Genomic DNA, 25,455 nt, shown 5'->3' on the forward strand with positions numbered 1-25,455 from the left:
TGTCAAAATGACATCTTGTCCTTTGACATTTTCTAATTAAGAAAAGAAAGTACACATTTTTAATGTGAGATCATGGGAATTATGTGATGAATTTAAATTCTTAAAGCAAGCTAGAATGCTGAAGTTTGTATAGGATGTATAATGTGTAGTGCACTGCACAATTTTCTATCTATTATTCTGTAGTGCAAGAAAAGTAATGAGAATGAATGAACCCTAATCTAGTACAACCATCTCGAGTTTTTCTGAAGCGTGAAGAATAACATTAGTCAAGTATCCTTAGCATATGGTTAAATATTTCAACCTTTTTTTTTTCATTCCTAGTCTTTCCCAACAGCAATTTCCAATAACATTTTTATTCAATAGCCCTCAATGTTTCCCCGCTCCATACTTCCCACACACCCCACTCCCACAGCCTGGCCAAACCACTATATAATTTAAGACACCAGAATAAAACCAGGGATAGGGGAAAATGAGGTGTATTTTTTATAGAGTATTTTTATTCAGTGCTTTCAGGTACTTGCACCCTTAAGATTTGCTTGCTAGAAATATAAATATAAAACACATTCACAAATATTTTTAAGAATCTCTGAAAGTGTTAAATAAAAATAAAATTAATAGTATTTCCAGTATATAGAATACTGAAATAATTATCTTCAGTTATGAGCAAATTGCTTATTCCATTTCCTCATTTAATTATGAAATAATACCAAATTTTAATATTTATTTTTATGGGAAGGAGATATAATGTATTTTCCTTATATTATTTCCTAAAGCGTTTAAAAAGTGGATGAACGTGTTTATTTGAAGATGCCTTGCTTCGTGAGGTCTGATATTCCATGTAAACTGTATCATCTGCTCCAGACATGGAACTCATTGTGCCGTAGTGTCGGGATATCTAGAAAAGGAGAACATAAAAGTTAAATGATATTACACCTTCTTTAATTCTATAAATAATAGACTATAGACTTTTTCATGCAAAGGTTCAGATTGCACTGAGTATCTACCCTTAAACAGCTGCTCACATGTAGGTACTTTTGTAAACACCTCACATAGATAAAATATGATTGGAGTTGGGGCAGCCAGGATAAATCATAGGGTTTGAATAAAATATATTCCTAAGCAACAAATGATTTTAGTCTATAGACAACAAAATTTAAGTTGTGAAAATGGAAAGGCTCCTTCAGTTCAAAAGAAGGCTAGTGATCAGCAGAGACTGAAAGAAGGGGAGGGGATTCTGCAAATTCTTTTTCCTTATTGCTGTGCCACCTCCCATATTATTTTAGAAGTTTTCAGGGGAACTTTTGCATAGTCTAGAGTAATTATGAAACTATTCAGGATACAAAAATGAGAGCAAGCTCAATTTTAGGTAATCGGGATTACTACAGGCTGGCAGGATTTCTACCCAATGCTGTCCCCCAAGTGTATCTGTTTACATTGTCCTATTAACTGGAAGAGCTGCCATAAATTCCAATGTGTAAAATAACGTATTTGGAGGAAGAAAGAAACCCTAACCTGTGCTATACTGATGACACTACTCAGAGCCGAAAAAGCAAAGGATCTGCAAACAATAATAGGATCTGCAAGTAATAATAATCAAGGAGCACAGTGAAAAAATGGGACTAAGATTAAGAAGACCAAACTAATGACCACAGGTACAACAACCTGCCTTACAACTGACAAGATGCTGAAGTGGCAGACGGCTTCTGCCTTTTAGGATCAATCATCAACAGTAAAGGAACAAGCAGTCAAGAAATACGTTGCAGACTAGTACTTGGTACAGCAGCCACAAAGGCCTTGGAAAAGAGATTCAGATGCTGTGATGTGACTATACCTACAAAGATCAGAATCATAAAAGCCATGGTATTCTCTCTGACACTCTACGGAAGCAAAAGTTGGACTTTAAAGAAACAGGATAGAAGAGTATTGAAGCTTTTGAACTTTGGTGTTGGAAATGACCCCTGAGAATACCATGGACAGCCAAGAAAACAAATGGATCATTGAACAAATCAACCCAGAGTTCTCACTTGAGGTACAAATGACCAGGCTCAAATTATCATACTTTGGACACATTACCTCTGGAGAAGGCTCTAATGCTAGGAAAGGTGGAAGGACAGAGAAAAAGAGGATGACCACCAGCAAAGTGGATGGATTCAGTTACAGTGGTGATGGGTGCACTGCACTGTTGGAAAACCTGAAATACCATGTTTGAGACTGACTGTCATGGAGAAAATGTACCTATGTGGTCACTGAGAGTCAGCACCGACTTAATGGCACATAATAATAAAAAAATCAATAAAAATAACACATTGTATTAGAGTACCATACTGCAAAGACTAAAAGTTACTATTGCATTTGGCAATACAATCATCTTAAGAAAACCCCTGATTTCTACCTCTGGGTAAAACAGCTGAGGTCATTTGGAAGGTAATGGGGTAAGGCCACGTTTGAAAAATATGCTTTGCTTCTCCTTGTCTGCAGTACTAACCTCAGTGGTGGACAACAGCAGAGTGAGTGAGCAGATAGGAAAAATAACTTCCCATTGTTGTCTTTCAATTCATCATGGGGATTAATACCATTGTAGCAGACAGGGGAAAGTCCAAGGCTATAAGCCAGTGCGTTCCCTTGAGTGGTAAATGTAGATTTGGAAGAAATGATTGGAACACTATATTTCATTTTCCTTTTATATAAAATTTGATGACCAGGCTCATATTATCATACTTTGGACACATTATGTGAAGACTTCTGGAGAAGGCTCTAATCCTTAATTTGATAGAATTGGTATTATTTGATTTACATGGCTGCCCAACTTACAAAAGTGACTCTGGGGTCTTGACATAATCATAATAGCTACTTGCCTGAGATGACTTTGAGCCATATTCTCCCGCAACCACCTCTTCCTCAGCATCCATATCAGAAGCTTGTAAAACTTTTTGGAGGAGCTGCTGCTGCTCTTCTTTGGATGAAAACATAAGTTCTTCCTCTTCCATACCTGCAAGTTTAGTGATTACCTGGAAAACAGGAAGAGACAGTATTATTCTTTTCAATGGTTTATTTAGAGAAATTTACTATTCGTTTGGTCTCAAGTGCATCACTTATTAGACAACTGCCTACACTGAGTCTTGTTTGGAAAACTTCAAAAGTTGAGGAGGATTTTAGTGGGAAACTAGCTCATACTGCATATGTTTCTAGGTCATGGCTCATACCCTCAGTTTTTCTTCAACCACTGTAGCACATTACATGTTTTAGCCTGGCAGCTCTCCTGTGATAGTAGAAGTGATACAGGTTTTCCTGATGCTTACACTTCAAGCATTAGGCTTCATTTATGGAAAGGCATTCCTGCAAGTCTTCCAGGTACCTTTCTACAGGTAATCACCTCGATTGACCAGACTGTCACCAGGCAGAGTCCTGCTGGTCGCAACTCACTTTCCGTATGTCTCAAATCCTGGCTTTTCTTCTCCAGGTTCAACCAAAGTCCTTGACTATTGTATCTTCCAATCTCTTTGGAGGTGGCTGATAGGTCTTTTTACTTCTTTTGGATACCATTCAGCAACTGGTGTTGTCCAACGGCTATCTGACATGCGTGCAACATGTCCTGCCCAGCATAGCTTCTGTTTTCGATATTCGATGATGACATTATTTATTCCACTTTGTGTTCCAATCTGGCTGCTTGGGATTGTGGTCTCGGAGAGAAACTTTCAGCGTGGATCTTTCCATAGCCCTTACTACTCTTGAAAGCTCTTCCTCTTCTGCCTTTGTTAGCGACCATGTTTCACTTCCATATAGCATCACCGATAAGACAGTCGAATTAAAAAGATTAGCATGCAATTTTCTGTCGATCTTCTCATTCACAACTCATACACAACTTGCAAACTCATTCACAACCCATTCACAATTCACAAACATCAACTATAGGTAATGCAACACATATTTACCCTATCTTCTTGGGGATTCTTTTTATGGTTATTCTTTAGTAGTTCTGGGACTAGGAACAATAGCCACCAAGATACAACCATGAATGTATTTATTGAACCAGTTTTCACTGATCTCTCTGGTCCTGTAGTTATCAAGACTCTCCACTCCCACCTTCATTCAAGATATCTGATTTCCATCCATCAGTACCACTGCTACAGTTGCTTCTATCCTAATGCCTGATTTACAAATCCCTCCAAAAGTTCTTGTGTCCATCAGCTCCAACAGTGACTATAATTTCAAGTGTTTCTGTCAGTTTATCATTACCAATACCAATACCGGGACTTACTTGCTTGGCCCCATCAACTGTGTGTCATCCCTAACAGTTTCCCTGAATCTGCTGCAGGACCAGTTGCAATACATCTTTTGCAAGGAATACATTTTTCCACAACTGAAGAAATACCAATCTCTTTCCTATTCAAGGAGTTGCAAAATGGGCATGGTCCTACATGCATGGTTAAAATACATTTATCTGCAAACTTTCTATCTTCCTGTAGGTTTTTTGTAGTTTAATTTAGTTTAAAGTTTTCATATAATATCTGTCATGAGTACTGATGGCGAGCAGGAGGGGGCCTCTATCCAGGGGGGAAAACGCATGCGTAGTACTGAGGAGTTAAGCAGCCATTCAAAGAGACACAGATCAGACCCGCCTTAACTTATGGGGTTTATCTGTCTGGGTTTTTCCCACGCTTCTTCAGTTTGTTAGGATTCTGTCTTATGTAGCAGCAATAAACACTAGAGACCTACTCCTCATCTCAGCGTGATTCCTGACTGTTAGGACAATATACATTTGAATATGTACCCACTAAGGAGCATCTTGATCTTAAAAGCAGGATGATATAGTGGCAACACTAATGATGAAAAAAAATTAAGCATTCAATATATTGATAGTGTCACTGACTGTATACTATGTTGTTATAGATCCAAACCTAATTTTTATTGTCATCAGAATTCTACAAATAAAAAATAATTAAAGGGTCTATTTTTTTAAAAAAAGAATACAATTATAGCTAGGTCATTGATGTGATCAGAGCACGTCTAGTTTTACAGACAGTATAACAAAATTTTGCATCCGATGAAGTGAGCTATAGCTCCCAAAAGCTTATCCTTTTAATAATATTTGTTAATTTGAAAAGATGGTACAGACTCCTGATTTTTGGTATGAGAAAAGTAACTGTGCATAAAATAAATCAGAATTGTCTGGGTACTTCACCAGATACAAAATTATAAAGGGGGTCCCTGCGTCCTAACAGAAGGCACAATATAACAGGATATGAGCTATGGGTTTGATCGATCCTTCTCCACAAGAGCATAATCTTAGCATCTAAGAGATTCCTTTATTCACATTTGCCCTGAAAAACAGCTGTTGTGAGGACATTAAAACATGCTAAACTCAGTGCTCTTTGGAGTTTAGGGACAGTTATTTTATTTAAGTATTTTGCCACCTAAAAAAAAAGGGCATGACTATTCAGGGACACAGGTCTATACTAACAACGCAACTGGAGGTGCAAATATGCAGCCCTTCTGTGTTGCTCCTTGTTATTTGGATCAAAGTCCTAAGAAATTCCAGAACTACAACATAAAATGACAAGCCAGTAAGGTACATTTCTTAATTCTTTTGGTACAAGACTCTTTCTTAACACAGCTGAAGAATTCAGTATATGAATATACCATTTGTCCTTTGGGCAGAAACATAGTAACAACAATGCTATAGCTTTTTCACTTAAAATAATAAATTTAAAATGGACTAGTTTTCAGCCAACACAATATAATAAAGGTAATGCAAAGTTGCTTTTTTCCAATTTGCAATGTAGCTTAAACACTGAATCCCTGAACATTAGAATTTCTTAAGATTAAAACTGATACACTGTTCCCAATTCTGCAAACTACAAATAACAAAATTACCTTAAAGCTATAGCCTTGATCTACTAGAAACCTTTGACGTTTCGTTGAATATGCCATTTCTTGAGTGTCCTGAGAGACCAAAGAATAAAAAAAGGCATTGTATTCCTCTGCAACCATTCCTGGAGAAAAAAAAAATAGTAATGGAAGATTAGCCCACATCAAAGCAAGTCAAAACTTTTGAGAACAACAAAGTTTTGTAGGTTTTCTCTTGCCTACAAAAATTTCTTACTAGCATCCATAATTAGGTATACTGTACTGCTAACAATATTTCTGCCAAATTTAAGGTTACAGTTTACAAAAGAAGGTAACTTTTCTCAGCTGAAAGAATCATGATTTCTCCCAGGAAATTTCGTGGGTTTGGGGAGGGGGGCGTTAATGCAAAATCCAGCTGATTTGGCATATAGCCTACAGCAGAATATATTCCAACACTTTTGCCCTCTGAAGGGGAGCAACAAACAGTCTTCTCCACAACTCTCTGGGCAGAAAACTGATCCCATCCTTTTTCTGGAAAGGTGGACACACTTTCAAACAAAGTAGTTTGCAGCCCTCCACTCCCACCAACTTTTTTTTTTTTTTAAAGAAAATGTATGGTGTCCATCTGAGCCTGGATGCCTCCTTGAAAATACAGATATTATAGGAGACAACATTTCACTTTTTAAAGTTAAAAGAATATTTTAAATTATAAAAAGTTAGATGGAACAGGAAGCCTACAAGATAGCAAGCAAACATACATACATATATACAGTACATAACTCGCACTCAGATGCCGAATTGGGGACCCCATTTTTAAAGGATAAAATATATATACAAAGTTACCAAATACAGTTTTCTGTTATCACTTTTAATGTTCTTAATTTGGAAATCTGTGAATACATTAAAATGCATTTTATAAATTCTAGTAAGTTTTTACAACAATTACCCTTTGTTGAAACTTAACTGTTGACACAGACTTAGCTGTGGATCTAGAGGAAGGAGTACTGTGCACTAAATCACTTGGGAATCCTTCAGCAAACACTCAGCCAGAAAGCCCTTATATGCATTAGTCTTAAAAACACAGCTCATACTCAAGTCAGATGCCATTATTGCTGACTTTATACTTTGGCTGGTCAAGCTGCTAATGGAATACCTTAATCAGTCTGTTTCCTTTGTGGTAGTGCGGCATGAAAGAATACTCCTCCAAGCCCTAAATCCCATTGAAAAATAATACTAATATGGTATTACAATTCCAGCAAAGCTGCCTTCAAAGTTCAGTCAGAACAACCAACATCTCTTGAATCTAAGATCTGCTAAACTGTATCTTTAAAAACCTAAAAATATTAAGTATCGTGAGGAATGATTAGGCAGGGGGAAAGAGAAAGGGAAAGATGGCCCCCTATTGAAGTACTTTTTATAATTACTTTTGAATTTTGTTTTAACCTGTGACCTTGAGCTGACAGTGACAAAGCAGGACAATAGCAAATTGTATGTGCTTAGTCAGCTAAGTAACTTATATTAACTTTCATGCTTGAGTGTTCCATTAAAATTACAGAATCTTGCAACACAAGCCTCAATTTACCTTTTTTGGCTCTTAGCACTCGACCCAATCTCTGAGCCTCCTGTCTTCGAGAGCCCCCATGGGATGAAATCTGAATTAGAACATTGGCTTCTGGCAGATCAAAAGATGTGTCACCAACCTGTAATACACAAGCACCCTTTAAGAAGCAAATTATATCCCCATATTAATGTAGCTAACCGTATCTTACTGAGACATATTAGCTGTGGCCAACAGTGAAAAACAATGTGATATGAAAAAAAAGGTTTAAAATTTTTTTACAGATTGTTCAAAATGAGCGCTGAACCACTCCAATTTAATTCAAAGCCAAGCAGAGCAGCATCCATTACCTTGGAGATAAAGATGGTATTGATTTTGGGATTGTGTTTGAAATTCTGCAGTATTTGCATTCTCTCCCCCTGTGCTGTAGGCCCATAAATATAAGGTCTAAAAGAGACAAGAGGCATATATATAAAGGGTTGAATAGTTATAATACTTCACTCCCTGGATTCAGGTATGTAAAACAGTCTATTATGAAGATATTATGATTAAGAAGATGAAAAAAATCACGGCAATATGCTTGCACTGTATAATTAAGCTATACTTATGTAGAACCACTTTCCTTTTTTTGCAGCATTTTTCTGTTTATTTTTAGTTCGCTGGATTGTGTTCCCACTCATTTGGAGACAAATCCATTCTGTCAGACACCCCTCCCTCCACAGAAATAAATCCTGACAGTTGTAAAATGTTATGTGCTTGATGTACGCCTCCTGACTCAACAGATCAGTGGGCTGAATATATCTACTAATCCTACATGAAAGGAGAAAAGCAGCTGTTGAAATAAAAAAGGTATTTTCTTCAGCTGAATCAGTGAACTTGTACTTAACAGCTGTGTTCTTCTTTCCCTTTTTCTACTTGTGTCTGATCACATCTAAACTGCACTTTTGGATTAAATTATTCTGGTCTCAAAATAGTTCACTGGAAGCTACAGTAAAAAATCTAACTAGTTTTGAATCAACATATCTTTTGTGACAAAGTAAACAAATGCTGCCAAAGCATGGTGGAAGTATTCAGTCAAAGATATAGCTAAGGGCTTATAACATCAGAACAATCTAAGGTGTCTGCTAAGCCACATTAAATATGAGACCGTTCATATGTTATATTTGCTTAAGTAAAATAAGCAGCTAACACATTTCAAAATACACATCACGTTTAAAAAAACATGCCTCAAATTTGAAATATGTACTTAATATTCATGTATGTACATATGGGTACATCACATCTGGTAGAATGAACCTCCCCCATTCTATCTCTGGAACACACTCTCTTATTTATAAGTCTTTCGGCTACTATATACCACAACCCAATTTTATTCAATACTAACATTAGTTTAATCATTTAACACTGACATTTTATGGCTCCCAATAAATAGATCTGTGTGTGAACCTTAAGCAGGTACTCTGTTCTAAAGTGATAAGAAAAGTAGCATGACAATGTGTACATTAAAAAATTAAAACCATGAAATATGAGGTACTATGTTACCATTTTATTTCAGGTTGCTACCAAGGATATGTGAAGTAAGCACAGAGCAATGGATTTGAAATAATGGACTAGAAACCTTCAGAATTTTAAAATCATCTAAAGATAAATGAGCACTGGGATATAAAATGACACCTTTAACAGGTCAGCCTATGCTTGCATTCAGACATAATAATGGACTATACTTGTTATTATAGAAATGAGCTAAGACAAATCTTGGGCTTGAGTAATTGCAAAATTGATATAAATTAAGAAAAATGGCTATGAAAGTTTCCATTCTGTCATCACATAAGTACCTAGACAAACGAAATGGCTTGTTACAATAAACTATGTTAATATCCTCACTATTGTTCTGATGCAAAAACAAGTTACAGCTAATCAAACAGTAAAAGCAAAAATTCACTGTATTTTAGTCCCACTCATTTGGAGCCTATTCCCTTGTTCTTTAGCAATGCCTTCCAGGCGCTCTTATACATAACCAGCCCAGTGATGCTTGTAACTGAAAATGATCTGGCCTGAATTTAACTTCTATAAACAAAGTTCAACCATCAAGCTCCAAACTCCCTTTCACACCATGAATGATGACTCAATAAAAAAGGAAATCTGGACAGACTGGGAAAGAGATACCATCAATCTAGAAATAAAGTATAAAATAAAAAACTTCCCTATCTCAGGATCATTTCTGCAGGGATAAACTTCCTTAAATATTTCTTCATAGAAAGACTGAATCTTGCAACTGAATAAATCAGGATCTGTATTATGAATCAAGGAATAGAAGGGGGTAATACTTTGCTTATTCAACATATAAGTAGATCATGAAGAAATCACTGCTTTTCCCTTAGGTAAGCTTACAAGCTTTCTTTCAGGCAACAACTAGAAACAACTTCAAGTTAGCAAAACAGTATTAGGAATAGTCTAATATTTTACAACAACCTACAATACAAGTCATAATTATTACTATTCCATGGCATTTTCATCTAAATGCAATTTAAAACACCAGATGTTCCATCCGACACGATATGAATGAACTTCACTCACACACTTGAATTTCTCCCCTTGTTCTCCACTCAAGCAAACCTTCCATATCTGCTTTGAATAGACATGCCCCCCATGGGTGTGTGTGCAGGAAATTGCAAGGAGGAGGGACAATTTATTTTGCTAGTAAAGGTCTGTTCTCCTGGACAGTTATCATCTGATATAAGAGACTAGCATCAGACATTTTATTATGGTGCCCTTTAAAACCAGGCTTTTAACTTCAATGGCATTGTTTTAAATGTACAAATACTCTAATCTGTATTAGAAGGTAAACAAGAAATGTCTTGATAAGGAAAACAGAATTTCATGGTGATCTGTTGAAAACATTTAGTCCTTTCCATTTTTTCCTCTTGCCTACATTTTTGAGAGATCTGTCAGCCATTAAACAATAGCACTTTTTAACTAAGTACCTATCTGCTGAGCAGTTCTTAATGTCTCACTTTGTCCATTTAAGCATTTATTTATGTGCAACAGACTTCATTTAACAGAATTCCCTGAGGCATCATTACAGTTAATCTCTTACTAGATAGGAAGCTTGAAAACAAATCAGAAACTAAGAATCTGGAATTGATGGCCTCTCTGAAGCTTCCATGGACCAAGTAAATATGCTATAGTATTAATTATATAATTTAAAATACTCTCATAGGTGGTTTTCAAAACTATTCCAGATTATATTAGCCACCTTGGGGACACTTAGGTTCAAATTTAGCCTGAGTCATGGAAGCTCACTAGCTGACTTGGGCTGGTGACTCTCTTTCAACCCAACCTACTTCACATAGGTGGTGTTGTGGGAAAATTTGAAGGAGAAAACTGGCAGGAGAAAGGAAGGAAGGAAGGAAGGAAGGAAGGAAGGAAGGAAGGAAGGAAGGAAGGAAGGAAGGAAGGAAGGAAGGAAGGAAGGAAGGAAGGAAGGAAGGAAGGGAAAGGAAAGGAAAGGAAAGGAAAGGAAAGGAAAGGAAAGGAAAGGAAAGGAAAGGAAAGGAAAGAAACTAATATTATAGTCTCTCTCTCTCTCTCTCTCTCTCTATATATATATATATATATGCATACATACATACATATACATACTGCCTTGTGCTACTGAAGGAAAGACAGGAAATAAATCTAACAACTAACAGCCAAAATGCTCAAGCTAAAACAGCAACCACTATTTAAAAGAAAGAAAAAAAAAGGCAGAAACACATTACTATGTAAAAGAATCATACTGCAGCAATTTTCCTTCAAGCTTGTATCTTGAATTTAAACTCTATTTCTAATGCTAGACTTGAGCAATTTCTTTAAATGCTGCTTCTGCAAGCTATCCTGGCTGTGATGGTACCTTGCTCTTCTATTGCATAGGTTTTTCAAATGATAACTAATTAAACTGAATATGCAGCATTGATCTTTAAAGTGCTGGAAAATACATGGCAAATTATTGCATTAACTATATTTTTTTCTTGTATATAGGAAACAGATGGCTAACTGTAAATACATAATTTAATGGCTCAATAGGAAAGGAATTACACAACAACTACAAAACCAAGAGAATCTTAAAAGCTTTATTCATATTGCAGTGTTTTAGTTTAATATCCCCATTATCAATTAATTACAATGTAATTACCTCTTTAGCTTACATTATCATAAAACAACTTTAAGGACCTTTTCAAAAATTTCCCAATAACAAAACTATCCTTATTGTATATACGTTATTCCTTTACTTTACAGGCATGCAGAGATATTACACAACATATTACAATTTTGAAGAACAGGAAAGCATATGAGATGGATGGATCCCTTAGATGTGACCTGTGGACCTTTCAAAAGTTGCTACAGAATTCTCATTCCTAATGTGACAAAAGGGGAAATTACCTGAGGAATGATGTTACTTTAAGATAATTTCAACTAAATTCAATTAAATATAGATTTTTCTTGATAATGCCCAATTTTAGCCTCTTTCTGGAATGCAGTCATCAACACATCATTCATCCAAGCCAAGTACATCCCTCTCCTCACAAAAAAATTGTCCATTTGTCCTAGAGACTGTACATGTAGGGAAATAGATGTAGTGCAACAGCCTACATATAAGTTGCTACTTTCATTCCTTTACTGAGGAACTCTTACCAGTGACAGAATTTCATCATTCCTGAAGCAACCTCAAGAAATAGCTTATTTGTCAAGAATTCTTCCTAACTTAATATAATATCCCCAGTTGATAATTTAGCTCCTGAATTTCATGCAAATGAATATAAACAGATTTGAAGGATTTAAGGTGCTAAGTAACAAACCGGGAAGAAGTTTCTTCACTTCTAACATTCAAGTAGACACACAAATGTCCATCATTCATAAATACTTACTTGCCCAATCTAACAGCATACTCCTTCAGAGCAAACACATTGTCAGCAAAGACTATGATCTTATCATTCCTTCGTTCATGGAATTTAATCAGGAACTGACAAGCCCTAAATTTGTTTGGGTTCATGGTATAGAGCAATATCCGCTTCTTTGTTTTAATAGCCACATATTCTCTGTAGAATTCAGGAGACATTGGGCACCAAACCTACAATTATACCCAAGAAAGCACAGACTTTAGTAACAATAGCTCAATAAGCATTTACAGCAGCAGTGTGACAAGGATAAAAGTCTACAAGATTACACTGTATGATAAAAGGAACAAAATAGTATTTATGCTAGCAGGAAAGATGAGGCAGGAGCAGATATTTGCAGCTTTATTAAAAAAAAAAAATCTGATTATTTAAAAACCCATGAAGAACGATCACCAACTTCCCCTGATTCCATCTATAGCAGCAACTGCTAAAGGGGACCTGTTTCTCCTCTCTGCTAAAGATTCTTCCCTCAGACAGGAGACTCAGGAAAGGCCTGAATTAAGGAGAAAGGAGTTGCAACTGGGGAACAAGAAGGGAAGGCTGAAATCATAGAAAACTAGGCAGATCAAGCCAAAATCTCAGTTCAGACTTAAATCTGAAACAAACCACAAACAAACTTTCAGTATGAACTGGTTCAGAGTCTTATACCTCAATGTTAAGTTTTCTGAGGAAAAATATTGCTGCTGAAGAATGTATTTGCAGGAAACACTCTGTAGCACAGGTAGCACTGAGCAAAACATTCCTTACCTCAGCACACTGGACTTTAGCAATATAGCCACTGTTTTGCAGTTCCATCCAATTGGCTTCATAGAGTTTAGGCCCAATCAGGAAATTCAAGTCCACAATTTTGTCATCTTCTCGGACAAGAGTGGCTGTCAGTCCAAGCTTGCAATGGGCCTGAACAATAGTGAGCACACGCCTGAACATTTTTGCTGAAAGAATCATGCAAGAACCAGTGAGATCCTGTCTGAAGAGTATTTTAAAAAGAGGGTTACACAGCCCCATGTTAATTTTTTATCATAAATGATATTAAATGCTGAAGCATGCTGAGCCCATTTGAGTATCACACTGGATTGGAATCTTATGTTAAAATTATATGTGCTTAGTTGATTACAACACATTTATTTACATGCTCAGTCTGATTGTTTTGTAGCAACAATTTAACGGTATTCCTCGCCCAACTCATCTTACAAATTAAATCTTGAGATTAAATAGTATCAGTTTGGGCAAATCATAAAGTTGGCTGAGCTAATATCTATGTCCAAATGCGACGCACTAGACCATACTGGGATTTTTTAATTCTCCACCAAAGATTAAAACTGCAGCAATTATTAAGCTGTAAGAACAGTTAAAGGTTTATTTTCGATCCTTTAAAAAATGATAGATTGCAGATTCATGCTAACATTATTGTTCTGTTTTACATATATGTTAGATTGGTTATAAACATATACTACTTTTTAAAAGGCATTATTGCCAACATATTCCAGAATAATCAGGGCTCCTATAATTCAGTAATGCTGGGTTTAAACATGGGCTGGGGCAAAGGCAATAGCCATTGATACGGGCTTTACCAGGTATGGTATGCACTTCATCAAGGATCATCAGACCCCATTCTTGGCTCTTCAACCATTCCATCACTCTCTCTGCCTCCCATGACCTCTTTGTTGTGTGTCCCAACATAGAGTAAGTGCTGATCGCTATAGAACAGCCAATTGGCTTGTCTTTGGCATCAGAAGTAAATCGGCAGATTTGGCTGTCATCAATGGTAGACCACATCTTGAACTGGGCTTTCCACTGCTCCACTGAGACAGCAGAATTACCCAGTACTAGGCACCGCTTACGGACAGTGCAAGCAGCTGTCACGCCTACAAGTGATTTGCCAGCACCTGTAGTGAATGAAACAAGAAACAGTCAAAACTGTGCATGGAATGCACTACTATTCACGGAATAAAGAGTGTAATATTGAGCCAGATGTGTCCTACTTAAGAGTTCTGAAAGCTCTAAACAAATTCATCCCTATCAAAAAAGGCACCAAACATGGTCTAAAAGCAAATCATGCCACTCTAGTGCTGAAACTAAGTAATTAAAAGTTGTATAAACTGTACAGAAGTCAGATGGGAATTCTGTACAGAGGTGCCCAGAGATCTTGAGATGAGAAGAAGTATGCAAGAGGAAGAAATACATGATGACAAATATGTATATCCCACAAAATAAGTACTATTTTTACCTATATTATCTCAGAATCTAATCCCGATCAGAGAATTTTAAAGAACATTCAACTTCAGCAGAATCCACTCACCACAAGGCAAGACGATAACACCAGATCTAGCACGGCCATTCCCAAACATTTTTCTCAAACTCTTCTCTTGGTATGGTCGGAGAACAGCTGTGGGTTTCAAGTCTACGTTAATATCTGGATTCACAGAATCATTTCTGAAATCATATTCAGCAAGCAGAGGGTACTCCAGCTGAATGCAACGCTTCTGAAGCTCTTCAATCATTTCCTAGAAATGGAGACAAAAAGGTAGGAGGAAGGGTCTTTTAAAGTTCTTCTATTCTGCTATTCATGTAAGGCTATGGGAAAGTGCTGAAATTATCCCATAAAGTTTGAGAGAAAGACGTCAGGTTGCACTTTCATGCTCTTTCTAAAACACACACACTGGAGTACTGGATCATCAGTCACAAATCAAGAAACATTTCCCATACTTTAAAGAGGTTTTATGAGTCAGAAAAGCAATGCTTTACAAAAACTTTGTTTAGTATTCTAGCAAGATCAACATAAAAAACTCCACATCCTCTTATTTGAAGTTCTTAACTTAATTGAATTGCCACACTATCCTCATTATCATATTCAGTGCTTATACATATAATAGGTGTTCCTAGAGTAGCTTTGTGGGAAGAAACACTTTATTATTATCAACTCATATCTTAAGGACACTGGGCTGATTTGATGTAATGCAAGGCTATATCTGCTGAAGTCATATAAAAACAAAGTTCCATGACTTTTTTCCAACTGTTTGTCCATCAGTCCCAAGAGGAAAAGTTCTGGTTTCAGTTCAATATTAATCTTTAAAATCCTCTGAATCACTGTATATATTTGAACCCAAAATTTTCTAGCTTTTTTGCACATCCACCAAGCATGATAAAATGACTCTTATTTACATTTCCAACATAAATTTGAAGTACCTTTATATATTCTAGATAATTTTTCTGGTATCATATACCAACAGTACATCATTTTATAAAAATTCCCTTTAAGATTATAACATAGTGGAGATTTCAGTCCTATCAACCACATCTTTCCCCATTGTTCCATCTGTATGTTATAACCAAGCATCATTCTAGGCAAAACATTCATCTTTATCACAGAAATCCTTCCCAATAATGACAATTGTAGTTTCTCCCATCTTAAAATGTCTTTTTTAACTTCATTCCATGTCTTAACATAATTATTTTGAAATAATATACAATTCTTGTCATAGTGATACCAAAATATTTTACTTTTTTCTCAATCTTAAAACCAATTTTCTTCATCAATTGTTTGATCTTCTAATTTCATATTTTTTGTTACCATTTTTGTCTTCTGATTATTAATCTTAAAACCTGCTGGTATACCACATTCTTTTAATTTTCCCATTAATGTTTCTATTTCCTTTAGTGGATCCACCAAAACTAATATCAAGTCATCAGCAAATGTCTTTAAATTCTAAGTCTTTTTTTTTAAACTTTATTCCCACAATTCTCTCATCTTGTTTTATATCTCTGTCTTCTGTAAGCTCTTCAGCAAAGGATCATTACCTTGTTGTGGTGCTGAAGCTTGAGCACCTCAATGATGCTATGAGCTAAACTGTGAAGGGCCACCCAAGATGGGAAGGTCACAACAGAGAGGTCAGACTAAATGCGATCCCTGGGGAAGGTAATGGCAACCCACCCCAGTATTCTTGCCGTGAAAACTAAATGGATCAGTACAACCAGAGATATGTCGATATACCATCGGAAGATGAGACCCCCAGGTCGGAAGATGATCAAAATGCTACTGGGGAGGAACAGAGGATGAGTTCAACTAGCCCCAGACGTGATGACGCAGCTAGCTCAAAGCCGAAAGGACGGCTAGCGGCTGACGGTGCTGGTGGTGAACGGAGAATCCGATGTTCTAAGGATCAACACACCATTGGAACCTGGAATGTAAGATCTATGAGCCAGGGCAAATTGGATGTGGTTATTGGTGAGATGTCAAGATTAAAGATAGACATTTTGGGTGTCAATAAACTCAAATGGACTGGAATGGGCCACTTCACATCAAATGACCACCAGACCTACTACTGTGGACAAGAGGACCACAGAAGAAATGGAGTAACCTTCATAATTAATAGTAAAGTGGCTAAAGCAGTGCTTGGATACAATCCAAAAAACGATAGAATGATCTCAATTCGAATTCAGGGCAAGCCATCTAACATCACAGTGATCCAAATATACGCCCCAACCACAGATGCTGAAGAAGCTGAAGCAGAGCAGTTCTATGAGGATCTGCAGCACCTACTGGACAACACGCCTAAAAGAGATCTAATTTTCATCACGGGAGACTGGAATGCTAAGGTGGGCAGTCAGATGATACCTGGAATTACAGGTAAGCATGGCCTGGGAAAACAAAATGAAGCAGGACATAGGCTGATAGAATTTTGCCAAGACAACTCACTCTGCATAACAAACACTCTCTTCCAACAACCTAAGAGACGGCTTTATACATGGACTTCACCAGATGGACAACACCGAAATCAGATTGAATACATCCTTTGCAGACAAAGGTGGCGGACATCTGTACAGTCGGTAAAAACAAGACCTGGAGCTGACTGTAGTTCAGATCACGAACTTCTTACTGCACAATTTAGGATCAGACTAAAGAGATTAGGGAAGACCCACACATCAGCTAGATATGAGCTCACTAGTATTCCTAAGGAATATGCAGTGGAGGTGAAGAATAGCTTTAAGGGACTGGACTTAGTAGATAGGGTCCCGGAAGAACTCTGGACAGAAGTTCGTAACATTGTTCAGGAGGCGGCAACAAAATACATCCCAAAGAAAGAGAAAACCAAGAAGGCAAAATGGCTGTCTGCTGAGACACTAGAAGTAGCCCAAGAAAGAAGGAAAGAAAAGGCAACAGTGATAGGGGGAGATATGCCCAATTAAATGCAAAATTCCAGAGGTTAGCCAGAAGAGATAAGGAATTATTTTTAAACAAGCAATGCGCGGAAATGGAAGAAGACAATAGAATAGGAAGGACAAGAGACCTCTTCCAGAAAATTAGAAACATTGGAGGTAAATTTCAGGCAAAAATGGGTATGATCAAAAACAAAAATGGCAAGGACCTAACAGAAGAAGAGATCAAGAAAAGGTGGCAAGAATATATAGAGAAGACCTGTATAGGAAGGATAACAATATCAGGGATAGCTTTGACAGTGTGGTCAGTGAGCTAGAGTCAGACATCCTGAAGAGTGAGGTTGAGTGGGCCTTAAGAAGCATTGCTAATAACAAGGCAGCAGGAGACGACTGCATCCCAGCTGAACTGTTCAAAATCTTGCAAGATGATGCTGTCAAGGCAATGCATGCTATATGCCAGCAGATTTGGAAAACACAAGAATGGCCATCAGACTGGAAACAATCAACTTATATCCCCATACCAAAAAAGGGAAACACTAAAGAATGTTCAAACTATCGAACAGTGGCGCTCATTTCACATGCCAGTAAGGTAATGCTCAAGGTCCTGCAAGGTAGACTTCAGCAATTCATGGAGCGAGAATTGCCAGATGTACAAGCTGGGTTTAGAAAAGGCAGAGGAACTAGGGACCAAATTGCCAATATCCGCTGGATAATGGAAAAAGCCAGGGAGTTTCAGAAAAACATCTATTTCTGTTTTATTGACTATTGTAAAGCCTTTGACTGTATGGACCATAACAAATTGTGGCAAGCTCTTAGTGGTATGGGGATACCAAGTCATCTTGTCTGCCTCCTGAAGAATCTGTATAACGACCAAGTAGCAACAATGAGAACAGACCACGGAACAACGGACTGGTTTAAGATTGGGAAAGGAGTACGGCAGGGCTGTATCCTCTCACCCTACCTATTCAACTTGTATGCAGAACACATCATGCGACATGCTGGGCTTGAGGAATCCAAGGCTGGAGTTAAAATCGCTGGAAGAAACATTAACTATCTCAGATATGCAGATGATACCACTTTGATGGCTGAAAGCAAAGAGGAACTGAGGAGCCTTATGATGAAGGTGAAAGAAGAAAGTGCAAAAGCTGGCTTGCAGCTAAACCTCAAAAAAACCAAGATTATGGCAACCAGCTTGATTGATAACTGGCAAATAGAGGGAGAAAATGTAGAGGCAGTGAAAGACTTTGTATTTCTAGGTGCGAAGATGACTGCAGATGCTGACTGCAGTCAGGAAATCAGAAGACGCTTAATCCTTGGGAGAAGAGCAATGACCAATCTCGATAAAATAGTTAAGAGCAGAGACATCACACTGACAACAAAGGTCCGCATAGTTAAAGCAATGGTGTTCCCCGTAGTAACATATGGCTGCGAGAGCTGGACCATAAGGAAGGCTGAGCGAAGGAAGATCGATGCTTTTGAACTGTGGTGTTGGAGGAAAATCCTGAGAGTGCCTTGGACTGCAAGAAGATCAAACCAGTCCATCCTCCAGGAAATAAAGCCAGACTGCTCACTTGAGGGAATGATATTAAAGGCAAAACTGAAATACTTTGGCCACATAATGAGAAAACAGGACACCCTGGAGAAGATGCTGATGCTAGGGAGAGTGGAGGGCAAAAGGAAGAGGGGCTGACCAAGGGCAAGGTAGATGGATGATATTCTAGAGGTGACGGACTCGTCCCTGGGGGAGCTGTGGGTGTTGACGACCGACAGGAAGCTCTGGCGTGGGCTGGTCCATGAAGTCACGAAGTGTCGGAAGCAACTAAACGAATAAACAACAACTTCTGTAAGCTGCTTAGTCAGTGAGATCCATGTAAAAACCACAGGAATAAATAAATACAGTTTGTCAGTTATGTCAACATGCTTTCACTCAATTCCATAAATCTGCTGCCTTCAATTTTCACATCACCACAGAAACTAGAGTCTTTTTGATTGATTCCTTAGTAGTGCTATCCAACACTACTAAGACAGGTTTTAGCTGTAGCCTCAAGTACAGATTTAAAGGAGGACTAGGCCTAGAGACACAAAAGCACTTAAGGAAAAAATATTTAATTGTCTGACATCTCAACCCATCAAAAATGTTTTATTATTTTAGAAGTAGCTCATATTCATATGCTTTGATTAGGATAGTGAGGTAGCAGTAAATTCATGTATTTACCTGCTTCACTTCAAAAGATACTGTTTGAGTTTCCTCTTCCTCTTCTTCATCTTTGTCCATTTGCTCATAAAATTCAAATAAGTCAGCAGGGACATCTGGCTTATTCTGACCATCTGCCCCTTGTGAAGTTGAAGGGCCGCTGTTTTCACCAGACTTTGAAATCTAAAACAGATAGATTTCTCAATTGAATAGAGAAAGATGAGGCGAGATAGAAGCTTATATTTTATCAATGGGATGGGCAAGGAACACTTAAAGAATGTATGAAAGCACAGCTAAACAACAGACTGTATAATAAACTGTAAATAAATCAACTTTACCCTAAGGATTAATAGTGGTGACAAAAGACACAAAAGATGTGGCATGCTCATCATGATGAAAAGGGGTTCTTATAAAATAAAGGGAAATCAGACTTGACATAACTATTTGGCTACAGTTACAGAGTAAACCAAATAGCCACCACACCACATAAAGGCATGGCCCATAATCTCAACGTACTGCTGATTTGCTCTTGAACGTTTCTGTTATGAGTTCAGTTTCTTCTCCCTCTTCATTTCTCAGGCGACATTCCCTAATAACGTGGTCCTGAAGAAGTTGTTGAATGACTTCAGGATGGGTGCTTTCTACAAAATACCTAGCATGTACAAAAAGAAAAAAAGGAAATTATTTAAATAATTCCACAAAAGTTATTTTTTACCATTTTAATATCTTCCTCTATAGAAACATGTGTTCCTATAGGTTTTTGCACTTCCTTCAGATAATATGCTACTCATTTGGAGAAACACAAAGCATTTTATACCTGACTGTAATCCTTAAAGAGGCAGTGGCCAAGTTCATACATCCTGAGAAACCAGAATTCTTGGGTTATCAAATCACAATGTGAATGAGCATACAATGGTTGACTTTGGCTATTGTTATTTGGATCTGGGTGTTTGTTGCAATTTGTTTTTAGTTCCTGCTATGCACTGTAAGCTACCCAGAATTACTTTTGCAAATTGCACGGCCATATACATTTAAATAAATGAGTAAGTATAGCCACATCACATTTTTAAATATTTTTTTAAACCCGCCTTTATTATTTTTATCAATAACTCAAGGCGAGGAACATACCCAACACTCCTTCCTCCTCCTATTTTCCCCACAACAACAACCCTGTGAGGTGGGCTGGGCTGAGAGTGTGTGACTGGCCCAAGGTCACCCAGCCAGCTTTCATGCCCAAGGCCAGACTAGAACTCTCAGTCTCCTGGTTTCTAGCCTGGTGCCTTAACCACCAGACCAAACTGGCTTTGTTTATATGTCGTTTATTTATTTTCTTTGTTGTTTATTTGTTTGTTTGCCTGACCCATCTGATTCTATTTCACTCCTCCTGTCTTGTGTAGACCTTGGCCATCAAAAGGATGCTCTTATTATTCTCAACAAACAAGTTATATTTGCATGTATTTCTGATCCAATCATATTTTCTTCTGAAAAACCAAGATAATTCACTGAAATAGCATCAAAGCCAAAACTAATATCAGAACACACATTTGGAAATACAGTATTCCGGAACTAAAAAAAAAAGCAAGTACTTGTTTACCTGTTATGCTTCAGGACCAGCTTCACCTTTCCATAACTAACAGTACATAGCTACAAAACAATAATATTAATTAGAAATCAATGGATAAAATCTATTTGTATTACACATAGAACTGGATGTCTATGGAACACTTCCATCAAGTTATTTCACAAAAAAGCAAAAGCAAAACCAAATGTTTGGCTGCAATTTGTCAGAAAGAATGAACGCCTCAGATATTGTTTTAGGCCATATGATTTAATATATATTCTTCCAACCTAGCACTCTTCAAATGCATTACATCACAATACCTATCACCCAGGTGTGGACAATGCGTGCCGTAATATAATACTTCTGGAGGCCCACAGGTTGGGAAAGGCAGATTTAGCAAAACTCTTCATCGTAAGAACCCTCTAAAGCATGTTTGGCCACCTGTGCCCATGTTTTAGCATCTACTGGCAAAGTAAAAGAACGTTTGCTATACCATGGACAGGATTCACACTATGTTCTTCTAAACGGTATTGCCAAAGATGAAGAAAACATCAGGGACGTATCAAACCTCATAAATTGATCATATTATGAAAGCAAACTTTGACAATGAAACCTTATAAAATCCTGGCCAAGCTCCGTAACAGCAAGTGGTAGCTTATTACCATGAAAAACAAGCCTTTTCTGTCACGCACACAGATCTTGAATCAACCTTCCTCTAGTTGCATCCCAGTTGTTTCTTTGTCTCCCTTAATTATACTCAAGTAAATGATCAAACATACATGCTAAAGTAAATGGCATGATTCTATCATTTGTTTTCCAAAACAATAATTCTTGCCATGAAGCTCTACACCAAAGCCAAGCGTAACAGAAGATGTGGTATCTCTTGCAATGTTTTATCTTTTTTTTCCCCAGCCTCCAGCTCTTTATATCCTGAATACAGTTAGATAATGAATGGCAGTGTACCTTGATAAACTGAATGATCCCATCTGGCACACCAGTCTTACTCAGCTTTTGTAGATATTCAGTGATATCACTGGTTTGCAAACCGACACTGACAGCAGCATAGAGAGAGTAGGCAGTCAGTTTATATTCATGGACATGGGTAGGTCGGCAAACTGGCTCAGCAATGGCAACAAGAAAATCCTGGGCATACTTGTACACAGGTGAAAAGGCTTCTAAGAAAACATGGCCATCAGGAGCCTAGAGGAGGAGAGACAAAAACATTGAACACAGCCAAAATATCTACATGTACCAAAGCTGTTAAGTATGAGGCAAGGGTATTAAGTGTGATTACTTAACTCCTAATCAATGGACCCATTTTGTGAATTTATTTGTGCTTCTTTAGTGGCAGGGTGAGGGGACGTGTGGCGTTTTAGATATTACTGAGCTCCAGCTCCCAGCATTTCTCATCATTGGCTATCCTGACTGAGGTTACAAGCAGAAGCAGAAGAGCATTATTTTCAAGGTGGCAGGTTCTTGAACTAAACCCTTAAAAAAGTTGCTCAGAACATAAATGGCATTTACAAATCACCTGGAGAGGAGAGTGACATTTCTCACAGAACCATCCAAAGAATGAATGAGGAAGTATTTTGATGTAACATCCTAGAAAATTCATACGCCAAGCAACAATATTCCTTCTGCCTGCATGGCTGACTTAGTCATTAATTCTCATCTTCTCTCTCATACACGCATATCTATCTCACACACAAAAGTCAGGCACCTTATCATAATAGAAGGGCCTAACTTAATTAATATTCCTTCCAGCTCCTTTAAAAGAGATGAGTATTTATAACATGAAATACAGAGAGAGCTGGTGTCTCATTTGTGACGTGAACCAAACAGGCATGGAGATATTACCTACGGGGCCACATGTGGAAGCTAGCAGGCTGGGAAAGGATGAGCTTTATGTTTCCTTTCTTTGAACAAAACTTTTTGAAAAATAATGTGCCTACAAGGACTTACCACCCACAATGGACGTGAGGAATGGTCAGCTTTGAGCAGCATCTGGTTCCTGTAGTCTTTTGCACCATATTCATCCACTTTGGTCCCAGAATCTTCCACTTGCTTCCCGGCAGCTGATGGAACTGCTTCTTGGGACTCTTTGCCTGTAAGGTCATATTCTTCTTCCTCTTCCTCCTCATAGTGACGTTTCTTTGATTTCTTCTTATCTGGAATCCCAATCATGGTTAAACACACATGCACTTCCACAACTGTTTGCACTTCAGCCAAATGACAACGTGAATGGAACCATTTCCTAATGAAAAACTTTGAGGGAGTCATGAGTGTCAACATGTTTTTACTGGTTTTAGAAGTAATTGTTCCTATAAGTAGCTAGGGATGATTTCGGGTGCACCAGGTTGGGGAGGATTGCTTTAGCTGCTCCAAGAAAAGATACAGCTATACAAACTATCACCAGCTTTCCTTCAGATTAGGGAAAAGTTAGGCTTACAATTCTGACAATGCTTTTCTCTAAATAAACAGTATCTTATTCAAGGAATTGCCACGATTCACAGAGCTATATACTTTGCATATGAACAATTCCCATGGGAAAGTGTCCACACGCAAAAAAGCTAATTCCTTATTTAAAGCAAAACGGAAGAGAAATGAGTGTGCAAAAACAATTTCTTGCTTTAAAGGGAGAACAAACAACGTGAGTACGTGAAGCACTGATTCATCACAAACAGGGAAATGCTGTTGGTCATCAAATGCATCGCTGCCACAAAGCTGTTTGTGTATGTCTCGTAAGAATAAGACAACCGGCGTTAGGCTCGAGGAAGGCGATCAGGAAACCCGGTGGCGCCAGGTTTTGGAGAACTTCCCCGTCGAAGGAGAAGCAACGTCCCGAGGACGAGACCACCACCACTCCCTGGGGAGGACCGAAACAGCCTCCAATTCGAGGGAGCAAAAGCGGAGTAGCGTCCCAAGAAAGCGCCGACGGCTTACCTCGCTCCTTCTTGCCCATGTCGAGGGGGCTTCCGCGGCACAGCACCTTCCACGCCGCTCGTGGGCATCTCCCATTAGCCCCGCCGCTTCCGGATCAGGAGAAGAAAGCGAATCCGGTTGCTCCTCCTCTGTGACGTCACAGTGGGACCGAGAGAAGGAGGGGACCGACGATTCTGCAGATGTCTGTGGCTGGGTCACTTTCCCGCTCGGCTAGGAGCGGGCGGGACAAGTCCTCTCAGGAGGCCGAGGAAAAACTCAGAACTGGGGAGCAGGTTGGATGGGAGCCCTCCAGGAAATGCTAGGGCTGTAAGCAAGACTAGGAATGGAAGGTTGAAAAATCATCACGGCAGAAGACATGTGCAAACAGCCTCCGTATAGTTGTCAAAAACAAGGGGAGGCCTCCAGAAACTGAGTTCCAGGGGAAACTTTCTTTTAACCTTTGCAGCATGGTCGCATTCAAGCAAGGTCCGATTAATTCGAGGAGGTCTGTTTCTGTGAGGAAAATGGATAGGACTGCAGCCATAATTAATGTTTTTTTTCTCCCTCAGCTGTCCAATAAAACCCGAGGGGAGGTGGAAATGAGTACCTCCCATCTCAAGTAGCTCAGACTAGGCTTCTGCGGGCCTTTTGCTTGTGGCAGAACAAATACCAGTTACGAAAATACTAAAAAAAAGTTTTAGATCAGCCACGTAATTTAGGGTCCCTTCACTGAAAAGAGCAGTGACATCTTACTGTGACAGATTACAGTATGTTGACTTGGGGCAGGAAGTCTGCCCCCACTCCCAAATATGGAGAGCATTTCAACTTGTGCTGCCATTCAGTACCCCTCGCCAAACTTAAAAGGGGTGGATTCAGCAAAGCTGGTACTGTAATGCAGCACTACCTGATCCACGTTTCACCATAGAGGTTACAGCAAATGCAGAATTTTCCATAGGGTATTATTTCCAAGAATTCAGTCTTTAAAAATAGAATGACCTTCCAACAGACCAAAAACCCAACAAAAGTTATGTTAATCATCAAGAGTTGAGGCTGCATTCAGAGCTGGGAACTAGGTACACAAAGGTCTGCATGAATTTTAAAATCTACTCATAATGGCTGAGGTCCTTGATATTTCCCAAAGCCCACAATTTCATTTTTGGTTTTAAAAACTTAAATAATCTGGTATGATGCAAAGCAAAATCTTGGTCCTCTCTAAGAATGCATTTGACCCCTGTAGGAATTCTTCAAAAGTAAAAGTGGTTGGCTGCAGCTCTGCTTT

General features: G+C 38.3%; 1 protein-coding gene across 1 annotated transcript; it reads right to left on the reverse strand.

Moving 5' to 3' along the window:
• Positions 1-479: 479 nt before the first annotated feature.
• On the reverse strand, positions 480-24,280 carry ERCC3 (ERCC excision repair 3, TFIIH core complex helicase subunit). The gene is made up of 15 exons (XM_063288830.1): positions 24,198-24,280; positions 23,217-23,422; positions 22,218-22,454; positions 21,288-21,337; positions 20,210-20,345; positions 19,715-19,876; positions 14,642-14,846; positions 13,914-14,228; positions 13,090-13,274; positions 12,313-12,515; positions 7,756-7,852; positions 7,430-7,547; positions 5,875-5,993; positions 2,856-3,008; positions 480-895 (listed from the first exon to the last, which is right to left on the reverse strand). Exons 1-15 carry the CDS (start codon positions 24,214-24,216, stop codon positions 761-763), a joined length of 2,340 nt encoding a protein of 779 aa, XP_063144900.1. The 5' UTR covers positions 24,217-24,280; the 3' UTR covers positions 480-760.
• Positions 24,281-25,455: the final 1,175 nt, after the last annotated feature.

The sequence above is a fragment of the Candoia aspera genome, chromosome 1, assembly GCF_035149785.1.
Source record: "Candoia aspera isolate rCanAsp1 chromosome 1, rCanAsp1.hap2, whole genome shotgun sequence".
In the NCBI taxonomy this organism is placed as follows: Eukaryota; Metazoa; Chordata; class Lepidosauria; order Squamata; family Boidae; genus Candoia; species Candoia aspera.